This window comes from Silene latifolia, chromosome 9 (genome assembly GCF_048544455.1).
Source record: "Silene latifolia isolate original U9 population chromosome 9, ASM4854445v1, whole genome shotgun sequence".
In the NCBI taxonomy this organism is placed as follows: Eukaryota; Viridiplantae; Streptophyta; class Magnoliopsida; order Caryophyllales; family Caryophyllaceae; genus Silene; species Silene latifolia.
Genome location: NC_133534.1, coordinates 216,091,432 through 216,105,905, shown reverse-complemented (window position 1 = coordinate 216,105,905; position 14,474 = coordinate 216,091,432). Strand labels below are relative to the sequence as shown.

At 38.8% G+C, this 14,474-nt stretch overlaps 1 protein-coding gene across 1 annotated transcript; it reads right to left on the bottom strand.

The window, feature by feature from the left end:
• Window positions 1-473: 473 nt before the first annotated feature.
• LOC141602213 (uncharacterized) lies at window positions 474-7,231 on the bottom strand. The gene is made up of 6 exons (XM_074422518.1): window positions 6,142-7,231; window positions 5,526-6,038; window positions 4,938-5,069; window positions 4,153-4,599; window positions 3,076-3,383; window positions 474-506 (listed from the first exon to the last, which is right to left on the bottom strand). Exons 1-6 carry the CDS (start codon window positions 7,229-7,231, stop codon window positions 474-476), a joined length of 2,523 nt encoding a protein of 840 aa, XP_074278619.1.
• Window positions 7,232-14,474: the final 7,243 nt, after the last annotated feature.

Below are 14,474 nucleotides of genomic sequence, written 5' to 3'. Positions count from 1 at the left end.
CCTGACTCTAACTACAGCAAAATGCACAAGTTAAGAGATTTAAATTTGAGAGAAAACTCAACTTTTTTCATTCAACATATTCTGAATATTACAATAGAGAATGGCTCTTTATATAGAGCTTACAAGGGTGCAAAATAAAACCCTAAGAAGAAATCTAACCATTGATGGAAAACTACTTTAATCTAAGGGTTGATTTTGAATTAAGTAAGAGGACAAATTGATAGGATCTGAATGTCAACTATTAAGGACAATTAGGAGCTGTTGTATTGCCTTCTTATATGGCCCAAATCTGGTCCTTGCAGAGAGAAATGAAAGAGGAGACAAGGAGAAGAAGAGGACAAGTCGTCACTTTCATTGTGTCACCTCAAAAGTAATCTGCTTTTGATCACATGTGAGGGTCTCCTTTTCTTGTTTTCTGATGCTCACATACTTGGAATCATTTAGAAATCATTTGGCATCCCTGGACGTGCCACTCAAGCCATGTAATTGGACAATAATGCCTCTCGCTGCACACATAATGCAAAAATGCAGAAACTTAGTAACATTCAGAAATCAGGCCTTCCTCGCAGGAGCCATAGTTTTCTGTTCAGGATGAACTAGGATGTCTCCCTTATACCATTTGAAAGCTAAATGAGTTAGCTTCCTCCTCCAATTGGAATTATTCAAGAATCATGTCTGGATCTTCGGTTATGAGCCTTTGAGTGAGTTCAGGTCAGAATTGAACTCAGACAAAGAACTTTCACATATATGTGTTGTATTCAAAAAATCATATCTCTTGCCTCAGGATGAAATAAAATGCCTCATAGGTGCCAAATGAAAGCTACAGAAGTTAGCTTTCATGTCCAAAAGGAATCATCTAAAAATATGGCCTGGAACTTGAGATATAGATTTTTGAGTAAGAACAGGTCAGGAATGAATGTTCAGCAGTTTTCCTCTGCAGCATCAGAAACTTTAAAAATTCATATCTTGCAACTCAGATTGGCTAAAAATACCCATGATAGCTCAAATGAAAGCTAAGGGAGTTAGCTTTCACCTCCAAAAAGAATCAACCAAGAATAGCCAGTAGATTTTGAGTTATTAAAGTTTTAACACTGACAGGTCATTTCAGAAAACTGAATTGCATTCCTGCGTGACAGTCTTTGAAGCTTGATTGTGAAAAATATGCTCGATGAATATTGCTGATTCCAAAGCCATTAGAAAGTAGACTTCTTCAAGATTTTATACATATAAAGAACACGAATTTTAAGCAAGTAAAACTCCTGATATGATCATCTGAAGTTAGACCTGAAATTCTGAGACTGTTGTGAGTATTTTAGGTTTCCTAAGCTTCATTTGATCAAAAGAAAATGCTTCCAAATTTGTCATTGCCTTGCACAAATTCATGGAATGTATTCTTGGCTTGAAAAATGAAGGACCTCATCCCTAGCTCCTGCTGCACCTTGTCATTGTGACTTGTTGTGCTAACCGTTTGTCCTTGTTCATTAGTCCTTCTGACTCGTTACCTTAACCATTTGACCTTGTTCATTAGTCCTTTTGACTCGTTGTGTGAACCATTTGTCCTTATTCATTAGTCCTTGTGACTCGTTGTGTAACCATTTGTCCTTGTTCATTAGTCTTTCTGACTCATTGTGTGAACCATTTGTCCTTGTCATTGTGACTTGTTGTGCTAACCATTTTTCCTTGTTCATTAATCCTTGTGACTAATTGTGTGAACCATTTGTCCTTGTTCATTAGTCCATTTGACTCGCTGTGTGAACCATTTTTCCTTGTTCATTAGTCCTTGTAACTCGTTGTGTGAACCATTTGTCCTTGTCATTGTGAATTGTTGTGCTAACCATTTGTCGTTGTTCATTAATCCTTGTGACTCGTTGTTTGACCCATTTGTCCTTGTTCATTAGTCCCTGTCACTCGTTGTGTTAACCATTTGTCCTTGTTATTGTGACTCTTTGTGTGAACCATTTATCCTTATTCATTAGTATTTGTAACTCGTTGTGTGAACCATTTGTCCTTGTCATTGTGACTTGTTGTGCTAACCATTTGTCTTTATTTATTAATCATTGTGACTCATTGTGTCAACCATTTGTCCTTGTACATTAGTCCTTGTGACTCGTTGTGTGAACCATTTGTCCTTCTTCATTAATCCTTGTGACTCATTGTGTGAACCATTTGTCCTTGTTTATAAGTCCTTGTGACTCGTTGTGTGAATCATTTGTCTGATGTAAAACAGTATGGAAAAACGAGATTGAACAGATCGTTGAACTGTTCGGTTGAGTTTGTTATTTCTGAGATTGTGTATGTCGTGGTAATTGGTAAATTTGCAGCGGAAATTGTGTTGTTTGGACTGATTATTTCGTGATTATGAATGTAACTGGATAGTATGGTGAATTCCTAGTCCTAACCTCGCAAGGTGTCAAACGCAGATTCACGCAATCAACCTCGCAAGGAAGATCTAAAGATTAAGCTCGCAAACCTAATCAGAGTAATGCTCACAAATGTAAACAATTTTATTGCTGGAAAATTCGATGATGCTTCTCTGATCATACACGGCCTAATATACTCCTAAACGAGGTCACAATTCGACCCAAACCCTAACTTGGAAATTAAGCTATCTTTCCCTTTCCTAAACTAACTAGGAAAATTATTCTCCTTTCCTAAACTAACTAGGAAAGTAATTAAAATACTAAAAACTAGAATACAATCAGATTTAGGGTATTCTAATTTGACTAGGATTAGGAAAATCTAGCTTTCCTAACTTTATTAGAAATAGTAATTAACTAACTTATTATTCCTACACGATTTAGGAAACCGTGTATCCTAATTATCCTAGGAGCCGTGATATGCAGCCCTAGAGCCGTGTTATGCGGCTCCCATGCCTTCCCATTTTAGCATCAACACATTACTCGATCCAAGCTCAAATCCTTTTACTAGTTGAGTTACATTTCGACTAATAAGAAGTTCATTTGCTTGTTCCGAACATGCTCCTGCATCATTCTCTCCTTCTTTTTGAGAATTTGCCCTCAAATCCTCGTCTTCTAGATACGGTGATAGGTCGCCTACATTAAATGTCGCGCTCACCCCACCATATTCACTCGGCAACTCCAGCTTGTATGCATTAGAACCATAACATTCGAGGATCTTGAATGGACCATCTGCTCGTGGCATCAACTTATTCTTCCTTTTGGATGGAAATCGTTCCTTCCTCAAATGTAACCACACAAGATCACCCTCCTTGAAAACAGGCTGCTTTCGATGTTTATTAGCCTTCTCTTTGTATTTAGCATTTGCCTTCTCAATTTGAGCTCGAACTTGTTCACATACTCGGAGAAATGCAGCTTGTCTTTCTTTGGCTTCAAAACTTAACACATCTTTCTTTGGAATGGGCACTAAATCGATTGGCAGGTATGGATTCACGCCATAGACAATCTCGAATGGAGCTCGTCCCCGTCGTCATTGATGGTGTACGATTATAAGCGAATTCAGCATGCGCCAATTTGATATCCCAATCCTTTGTGCTTTTACTAACCAATCCTCGCAATAGACTCCCTAGAGTACGGTTGGTTACCTCGGTCCGACCATCTGTTTGTGGATGGTGTGATGTCTTGAAAAGAAGCTTAGTCCCCATCAAACGCCATAACGTTTTCCATAAGTAACTAAGAAACTTCACATCTCGATCTGAAACAATAGTAAGAGGTATTCCATGTAATCGAACGATCTCTCTATAGTACAAATCAGCCACTTTAGTTGCATCATCAGTCTTGTGACACGGAATAAAATGCGCCATCTTCGAGAATCGATCAACTACCACCATAATCGAGTCCTTACCCCTTTGAGTTCTCGGCAAACCAAGGATAAAATCCATGCTTACCTCATTCCATGGCTGTACAGTGCACGGCAGAGGTGTATACAAGCCCTTGGTGAACGTGCTCTTAGCCTTTTGACATACCACACATTTCGCCACGATCTCTTGCACGTCCTTATTCATTCTCGGCCAGTAGAAATGTTCACTTAGGATGTCACTCGTCTTGTTAACTCCAAAGTGTCCAAAGAATAGCCCCGCCATGAGCTTCTCGTACCAACAACTCCCTAATCGACCCATTCGAATGCATAGCCGATTACCTTTGAAAAGATAGCCATCCCGAATAAGATACAAACCTGTTGGATCAATGATTTCTTTTGAAAATTCTGGATCAGACTTGTACAGTTCCTTGATATGTTCGAAACCAAGAATCCTTGCATCCAACTCAATCAACAATGAATGCCTTCGTGATAATGCATCAGCCACGACATTAGAACTTCCCGTCTTGTACTTTGAAGAAAACGTGAATGATTGCAAGAATTCTACCCATTTGGCATGTCTTTGATTTAACTTTTGCTGTCCATGGATGTGTTTAAGAGCCTCGTGATCAGAATGTAAAATAAACGGTTTCGGACGCAGATAATGACTCCAATGGTCCAATGCTCTCACGATTGCATAAAACTCCTTGTCATAAGTTGAATAGTTCAACCTTGCACCGTTTAATTTCTCGCTGAAATATGCAATAGGTCTCTTTTCTTGTAATAACACGGCACCAATCCCAACACCACTTGCATCACACTCGACTTCAAACAATTTATTAAAATCAGGTAGTGCTAAACAGTCCGGAGCATAGCTTGCGTTTTACCTCTTCAAACGCCTTTTGGGCGCTGTTAGTCCACACGAACTCTCCCTTCTTGGTTAGCTCTGTAATTGGAGCCACAATCGAGCTAAAACCCTGGATGAACCGTCTATAAAATGATGCTAAACCATGAAAGCTTCGCACCTCTCGTAGTTGATTTCGAATCCAGCCAGGCTTGAATAGCATCGACCTTGGATGGGTCCATACTTACTCCGTCTTTTCCCACAATATAACCAAGAAAGACAACACTTGAGACCATAAAAGTACATTTTTCCAACTTACCATAAAGCTTCTGATCTCGCAACACTTCAAACACAGCTCGCAAATGTCGTTTGTGCGACTCTTCATCTTTGCTATAAATCAGGATGTCGTCAAGATAGACCACCACAAATTTGTTAAGGAACGGCCTTAACACTTCATTCATCAACCTCATAAACGAACTAGGAGCATTGCACAACCCAAACGGCATCACAAGCCATTCATATAATCCTTGCTTCGTTTTAAACGCGGTCTTCCACTCATCCCCTTCTCGAATCCTCATTTGATGGTAGCCACTCCTCAAATCCAGTTTAGAAAAGACACACGAACCAGAAAGTTCGTCAAGCATATCATCAAGTCTTGGCATAGGAAAGCGATATTTGATTGTAATGTTATTCACCGCTCTACTATCAATGCACATTCTCCAAGTCCCTTCCTTCTTTGGCACTAATAACGCAGGCACCGCACAAGGACTTAAACTCTCTTGAACATATCCTCTATCTATCAATTCTTGGACTTGTCTCTCGCAACTCCTTTGCTTCCTCCGGATTACAACGATAGGCCGGCTTATTAGGCAATGCCGCCCGAATCGATCTATTTGGTGTTCAATACCACGTAAAGGAGGTAACCCATCCGGTAACTCATCCGGAAACACATCCCAGAACTCTTCTAATAGCTCCTGTACCCCACGGTCATCACACACACCAACGGACCCCAATTCACGAACCAGCAGTACATAAGTTCGTTCTCCACGAGCTAAAGCCTCTTCAACCTCCCGAGCCTCCATAAACATACTCCCCTTCTTTGTTTTAGACTCTTTAATCTTATTAGGTGACATAGGTTTCAGATTATATCTCACATTACCCTTCATCACGCTATACACATTGGCTCTCCCGTCATGTTCAACCTTTCTATCGAATTGCCAAGGCCTACCCAATAGAATGTGGCATGCATTCATAGGAATTATATCGCACCACACCTCATCAGTATAGGGTCCTAAACTCAACGAAACTAAGGCCTGTTTCTTAACTTGAATCCCATTCTCCCCATTCAGCCAATGTAATTTATATGGTTTAACTCGATCTTTAGTTTGCAATTTTAGTTCATCAACAAGGTCCCTTGCTACTACATTAGCACACGACCCACTATCAATAATAAGATTGCAAATTTTACGGTTTACCTTGCACCGAGTATGGAAGATTTGCTCCCGTTGTTCATTCTCACCAACCCGTTTCCATATGCAAATTACGCAGCACTAAACACTCCTCGTCACTCAACGGATCCAAATCATAGACTAATCCTTCACCATCGGTTTCAACATTCCCTTGATCGTTTTCTTCCTCTGGCGTGACAAATACGGGGATCAAATCACATAATTCTTGAGCTGTTAGGGCTCGTTTCTGAGGACATTCGTTTGCTATATGTCCATAGCCTTGACACTTGAAGCAACGTCTCAAAGAACTCCCCTTTGGCTCGGCAACACCCTTTCCTTTGTCCTTGGGTTCTTCTTTCGGGATTTCTTTAGCCTTGCTAGGAGCTGGCCTGGAATATGAATTCGTTCCCGAACTTTGTCCCTTGGAGTAAGCATGAGGTTTTTGTGCCTTATCATGTTTCTCGAACTTCCATGCTAATCGACACACATCATTAAAACCTTCATAATTCTGGATCTCGACTCTTTTAGCAATTGCGGGTGTTAGGCCCTTGATGAATCTCGCCACCCTTAGCTCTTCTTTCTCCTCAAGATCGCATACAATCGACATCTTCTCGAATTCTTTGATGTATTCAGTCACCGTCATGCTTCCTTGCTCTAAAGATTGGAGCTTTAAGTAGTTATCTTGTTCATAATCCTTGGCGAATCGTCTCATCAAGTGCTTCTTTAATTTGATCCAAGATTCGATCTTGTCCTTGCCTTCCTTTCTCCTTTGTTTTTTCAGATTTTCGTACCATAAAGATGCATACTTTGTAAGCTTCAAGATTGCAACTTTAAATTGCTTCTTGTCATCGTATTCTTTATACTCGAAAACCCTTTCAGCTTGTCTTACCCAATCCAGAAATTTTTCCGGATCCATCTCGCCATCAAAGTCTTGAATATCGAGTTTTAAACCCCGATCATCATCGTTCTTATTTTTTGACTTCCTCTTTGGTTGCTCGTCCTCTTCTTCAGATTCGGATGGAGTGTCCGATTCTTTTTTCTTCTCTTTAGCCTTCAACATGCTTGCTATATTTTTTAACACATAAGCCATCTGAGCCATCTCCAACTTCAGCTCGTTATGACCATCTTCCCATGTTTTCGGACCTTCTTCACCGTCTTTAACCATGATTAGCGACGTCCCAAGACAGATCTATTAAGGAATAAATCAACTTAGCTCGTAACCAATTTGATGTAAAACAAGATGGAAAAACGAGATTGAACAGATCGTTGAACTGTTCGGTTGAGTTTGTTATTTTTGAGATTGTGTATGTCGTGGTAATTGGTAAATTTGCAAATGGAAATTGTGTTGTTTGGACTGATTATTTCGTGATTATGAATGTAACTGGATAGTATGGTGAATTCCTAGTCCTAACCTCGCAAGGTGTCAAACGCAGATTCACGCAATCAACCTCGCAAGGAAGATCTAAAGATTAAGCTCGCAAACCTAATCAGAGTAATGCTCACAAATGTAAACAATTTTATTGCTGGAAAATTCGATGATGCTTCTCTGATCATACACGGCCTAATATACTCCTAAACGAGGTCACAATTCGACCCAAACCCTAACTTGGAAATTAAGCTATCTTTCCCTTTCCTAAACTAACTAGGAAAATTATTCTCCTTTCCTAAACTAACTAGGAAAGTAATTAAAATACTAAAAACTAGAATACAATCAGATTTAGGGTATTCTAATTTGACTAGGATTAGGAAAATCTAGCTTTCCTAACTTTATTAGAAATAGTAATTAACTAACTTATTATTCCTACACGATTTAGGAAACCGTGTATCCTAATTATCCTAGGAGCCGTGATATGCAGCCCAGAGCCGTGTTATGCGGCTCCCATGCCTTCCCATTTTAGCATCAACACATTACTCGATCCAAGCTCAAATCCTTTTACTAGTTGAGTTACATTTCGACTAATAAGAAGTTCATTTGCTTGTTCCGAACATGCTCCTGCATCATTGTCCCTCTTCAATAATCCTTGTGACTCATTGTGTGAACCATTTAACCTTTTTCATTAGTCCATTTGACTCGTTGTGTGAACCATTTGTCCTTGTTCATTAGTCCTTGTGACTCATTGTGTGAACCATTTGTCCTTGTTCATTAGTCTTTCTGACTCGTTGTCTGAACCATTTGTCCTTGTCATTGTGACTTGTTGTGCTAACCGTTTGTCCTTGTTCATTAGTCCTTCTGACTCGTTACCTTAACCATTTGACCTTGTTCATTAGTCCTTTTGACTCGTTGTGTGAACCATTTGTCCTTATTCATTAGTCCTTGTGACTCGTTGTGTAACCATTTGTCCTTGTTCATTAGTCTTTCTGACTCATTGTGTGAACCATTTGTCCTTGTCATTGTGACTTGTTGTGCTAACCATTTTTCCTTGTTCATTAATCCTTGTGACTAATTGTGTGAACCATTTGTCCTTGTTCATTAGTCCATTTGACTCGCTGTGTGAACCATTTTTCCTTGTTCATTAGTCCTTGTGACTCGTTGTGTGAACCATTTGTCCTTGTTTATTAGTCTTTCTGACTCATTGTGTGAACCATTTGTCCTTATCATTGTGACTTGTTGTGCTAACCATTTATCCTTGTTCATTAATCCTTGTGACTAATTGCGTGAACCATTTGTCCTTGTTCATTATTCCTTGTGACTCGTTATGTGAACCATTTGTCCTTGTTCATTAGTCCCTGTGACTCGTTTAAACCATTTATCCTAATCCAATAGTCTTTGTGACTCGTTGTGTGAACCATTTGTCCTTATTCATATAGTCTTTGGGACTCATTGTGTGAACCATTTGTCCTTGTCATAATGACTTGTTGTACTAACCATTTGTCCTTGTTCATTAGTACTTGTGACTCGTTGCCTTAACCATTTGTCAATGTTCATAAGTCCTTGTGACTCGTTGTGTGAACCATTTATCCTAGTTAATTAGAACATATGACTCGGTGTGTTAACCATTTGTCCTTGTTCATTAATCCATGTGACTCGTTGTGTGAACCATTTGTCCTTTTTAATTAATTCTTGTGACTCGTTGTGTGAATCATTTGTCCTCGTTCATTAGTCCAGTTGACTCGTTGTGTGAACCATTTGTCCTTGTTCATTAGTCTTTTGGACTCGTTGTGTGAACCATTTGTCCTTGTCATTGTTACTTGTTGTGCTAACAATTTGTCCTTGTTCATTAATCCTTGTGACTAACTGTGTGAACCATCTGTCCTTGTTCATTAGTCCTTGTGACTCATTGTGTGAACCATTTGTCCTTGTTCATTAGTCCAGTGAACTCGTTGTGTGAACTATTTGTCCTTGTTCATTAGTCTTTCTGACTCGTTGTGTGAACCATTTGTCCTTGTCATTGTGATTTGTTGTGCTAACCATTTGTCCTTGTTCATTAATCCTTGTGACTAATTGTGTGAACCATTTGTCCTTGTTCATTAGTCCATTTGACTCTTTGTGTGAACCATTTCTCCTTGTTCATTAGTCCTTGTTACTCGTTGAGTGAACCATTTGTCCTTGTTCATTAGTCTTTCTGACTCATTGTGTGAACCATTTGTCCTTATCATTGTGACTTGTTGTGCTAACCATTTGTCCTTGTTATTTAATCCTTGTGACTAACTGTGTGAACCATTTGTCTTTGTTCATTATTCCTTGTGACTCGTTCTGTGAACCATTTGTCCTTGTTCATTAGTCCCTGTGACTCGTTGTGTTAACCATTTGCCCTTGTTATTATAACTCGTTGTGTGAACCATTTATCCTTATTCAATAATCTTTGTGACTCATTGTGGGAACCGTTTGTCCTTATTCATATAGTGTTTGTGACTCGTTGTGTGAACCATTTGTCCTTGTCATTGTGACTTGTTGTGCTAACCATTTGTCCTTGTTCATTAGTCCTAGCGACTCGTTGTGTAACCATTTGTCGTAGTTCATTAGAACATGTGACTCATTGTGTGAACCATTTGTCCTTGTTCATTAGTCCAGTTGACTCGTTGTGTGAACCAGTTGTCCTTGTTCATTAGTCTTTCTGACTCGTGTGAACCATTTGTCCTTGTCATTGTGATTTGTTGTGCTAACCATTTGTCCTTGTTCACTAATCCTTGTGACTAATTGTGTGAACCATTTGTTCTTGTTCATTAGTCCATTTGACTCGTTTTGTGAGCCATTTCTCCTTGTTCATTAGTCCTTGTGACTCGTTGAGTGAACCATTTGTCCATGTTCATTAGTCTTTCTGACTCATTGTGTGAACCATTTGTCCTTATCATTGTGACTTGTTGTGCTAACCATTTGTCCTTGTTATTTAATCCTTGTGACTAACTGTGTGAACCATTTGTCTTTGTTCATTATTCCTTGTGACTCGTTCTGTGCACCATTTGTCCTTATTCATTAGTCTTTGTGACTCGTTGTGTTAACCATTTGTCCTTGTTATTATAACTCGTTGTGTGAAACATTTATCCTTATTCAATAATCTTTGTGACTCATTGTGGGAACCGTTTGTCCTTATTCATATAGTGTTTGTGACTCGTTGTAGGAACCATTGGTCCTTGTCATTGTGACTTGTTGTGCTAACCATTTGTCCTTGATCATTAGTCCTAGCGACTCGTTGTGTAACCATTTGTCCTTGTTCATTAGTCCAGTTGACTCGTTGTGTGAACCAGTTGTCCTTGTTCATTAGTCTTTCTGACTCGTTGTGTGAACCAGTTATCCTTATTAATCAGTCTTCGTAACTCGTTGTGTGAACCATTTGTTCTTGTCATTGTGACTTGTTGTGCTAACCATTCGTCCTTGTTCATTAATCCTTGTGACTCGTTATTTAAACCATTTGTCCTTGCTCATTAATCCTTGTGACTCATTGTGTGAACCATTTGTCCTTGTTCTTTAGCCTAGTTGACTCGTTGTGTGAACCAGTTGTCCTTGTTCATTAGTCTTTCTGACTCGTGTGAACCATTTGTCCTTGTCATTGTGATTTGTTGTGCTAACCATTTGTCCTTGTTCATTAATCCTTGTGACTAATTGTGTGAACCATTTGTCCTTTTTCATTAGTCCTTGTGACTCGATGGGTGAACCATTTGTCCTTGTTCATTAGTCTCTGTGACTCGTTGTGTTAACCATTTGTCCTTGTTATTCTTACTCATTGTTCGAACATTTTATCCTTATTCATTAGTCTTTGTGACTCGTTGTGTGAACCATTTGTCCTTGTCATTTTGACTTGTTGTGCTAACCATTTGTCCTTGTTCATTAGTCCTTGACTTGTTGTGTAACCATTTGTCATAGTTCATTAGAACATGTGACTCATTGTGTGAACCATTTGTCCTTGTTCATTAGTCCAGTTGACTCGTTGTGTGAACCAGTTGTCCTTGTTCATTAGTCTTTTTGACTCGTTGGGTGAACCATTTATCCTTATTAATTAGTCTTTGTAACTCGTCGTGTGAACCATTTGTCCTTGTCATTGTGAATTGTTGTGCTAACCATTTGTCCTTGTTCATTAATCCTTGTGACTCGTTGTGATGCAGGAGCAATGTGTAAAACGAAGTATTGGAAAGGATTCTGTCGAAATGAAAATTATTGAACACACGACAGGACTGTTCAGAATGCTCAAGTATTATTCAGGCAAGTTCACGTGTTTACTTGGCATCCAAGGTAGTGATGTCGAGACTTCTTACCAAAAGGAGTCATATCCTAGTTTAATTATATTAGGTAATAAGTATTTTGTATTCAAATAGGATTATCTTAGTTTCCTAAATCGTGTGGAATTAGGTTAGCTTATATCATAATTCTAGTCAAGTTAGGAAAACTTGTTATTTCCTAATCCTAGTTTAATTAGAATACCCTAAAATCTGATTGTATTCTAGTTATTAGTATTTTAATTACTTTCCTAGTTAGTTTAGGAAAGGGGAATAATTTTCCTAGTTAGTTTAGGAAAGGAGTATAAGCTAAGGAATTAGATCTCGAGTCAGATTTGTGACATCGAGTAGGATTAGGAAAGATAGCTTATTAGTCAAGCTAGGTAGGAGTATAAATAGGACTTCGTTGTAACCCTATTTTTCAGATTATGAGTTTTAATAAAAATCGTTCCCTGTGTGAGAACAATTGAGTTCAAGGCTTGCGAGTTTTGGCTTTCAGATCTTCTTTGCGAGGTTGATCTTTTGAGTGTTTCGAGTTCGTACCTTGCGAGGCGGAGAGCGAGATTCACCATACTATCCCGGTTACTTTGTTACTTTCCACGTTTACAACAATTTCAGTTAATTCCGCTGCGTTAATCCTAAAATACTTAGACGAACAGACCAACAAACTGTCAGATTTACACGATTTTATCATATTCAGCATACGAACAGTCCGTCGATCTGTTCAACCTAATTCGTCTGAGTTATTTTACATCAAATTGGTATCAGAGCTTCGGCTCTTGATTTCCTTAAATCCAAGACGGTCCTAGGGTTTTTTATCTTTGTTACCAGCGCTACCATGTCTCGAAAAAAACTCAGGCAAGCATTGAAGATGTTGGAGGAATATGAGGAAGAATTGTTATGGGAGGACATAACAAGGAGAATTGATAAGCTATCATCCAAATACGAGAAGTGGGAGCGTGAACTTAATCAATCTTGTGGATCGAAGGAAGAAGAGATAAAGATTGAACCAGATCCGAAGTCATTCGAAGTAGTCAATGAAGAAGAGGAAGAAAACCAAGCTGATCCGATTAGACAAGAAAAGATCGAGTCTTTTGATGTTGCTATTAAAGAAGACGAGCCAGAGGTTGAAGAGGGCCTGGTTTATAATCCAAATCTGTCCAAGGGAGAAACAAGTGTTGCTAATCTGATTTCGAGTAAGGAATTACTACAGGTCAACGATTGCTCAAATTTTCGTGGTAGGAAAACTTATCGTTCACCACTCGATGTATCCATTGACAAGAAACTCTACGGTGGGGGTTGTCAATACCGTTTGTTGTTGAATTCGGTTCATGTGGGAGCTGATCACGGTGGTTTTACTAGCACCTATTTCGAATATTCTGGTTTTGTGCAAGGAGGGAGGCGGGGTGGAAGGCACAAGCAAAGATTGTTTAAAATCTACAAAAGAAGAAGACACAAAAACCGATGGTTCAAGGGGACTAGGTTTAAGAACAAAAGAAAGAGTCATATAAGCTGCATAAGAATCACTACTATCATGATTAAGATGGGATGGTTCATATTTGATCCGGGAGGCCGATGGTCCAAGAATCGGGTCGATTCTTTTTTGAAGAAAGGGAGAATGATGCAGGAGCAATGTGTAAAACGAAGTATTGGAAAGGATTCTGTCGAAATGAAAATTATTGAACACACGACAGGACTGTTCAGAATGCTCAAGTATTATTCAGGCAAGTTCACGTGTTTACTTGGCATCCAAGGTAGTGATGTCGAGACTTCTTACCAAAAGGAGTCATATCCTAGTTTAATTATATTAGGTAATAAGTATTTTGTATTCAAATAGGATTATCTTAGTTTCCTAAATCGTGTGGAATTAGGTTAGCTTATATCATAATTCTAGTCAAGTTAGGAAAACTTGTTATTTCCTAATCCTAGTTTAATTAGAATACCCTAAAATCTGATTGTATTCTAGTTATTAGTATTTTAATTACTTTCCTAGTTAGTTTAGGAAAGGGGAATAATTTTCCTAGTTAGTTTAGGAAAGGAGTATAAGCTAAGGAATTAGATCTCGAGTCAGATTTGTGACATCGAGTAGGATTAGGAAAGATAGCTTATTAGTCAAGCTAGGTAGGAGTATAAATAGGACTTCGTTGTAACCCTATTTTTCAGATTATGAGTTTTAAAAAAATCGTTCCCTGTGTGAGAACAATTGAGTTCAAGGCTTGCGAGTTTTGGCTTTCAGATCTTCTTTGCGAGGTTGATCTTTTGAGTGTTTCGAGTTCGTACCTTGCGAGGCGGAGAGCGAGATTCACCATACTATCCCGGTTACTTTGTTACTTTCCACGTTTACAACAATTTCAGTTAATTCCGCTGCGTTAATCCTAAAATACTTAGACGAACAGACCAACAAACTGTCAGATTTACACGATTTTATCATATTCAGCATACGAACAGTCCGTCGATCTGTTCAACCTAATTCGTCCAAGTTATTTTACATCACGTTGTGTGAACCATTTATCCTTGTTCATTAATCAATGTGAGTCATTGTGTGAACCATTTGTCCTTGTTCATTAGTCCAGTATACTCGTTGTGTGAACCAGTTGTCCTTGTTCATTAGTCTTTCTGACTCGTTGTGTGAACCATTTGTCCTTGTTCATTAATCCTTGTGACTCGTTGTGTGAATCATTTGTCCTTCTTCAATAATCCTTGTGACTCATTGTGTGAACCATTTAACCTTGTTCATTAGTCCATTTGACTCGTTG

Excerpts from the sequence above, each read along its gene's own strand:
- LOC141602213 (XM_074422518.1), bottom strand. The coding sequence starts at position 7,231 with ATGGTTAAAGACGGTGAAGAAGGTCCGAAAACATGGGAAGATGGTCAT. Across the intron at positions 6,039-6,141 it reads TAATTTGCATATGGAAACGG|TAGCAAGGGACCTTGTTGAT; the intron begins GTTGGTGAGAAT and ends GTGCTAATGTAG. Across the intron at positions 4,600-4,937 it reads GCGAGATCAGAAGCTTTATG|TCGAGTGTGATGCAAGTGGT; the intron begins GTAAGTTGGAAA and ends AATTGTTTGAAG.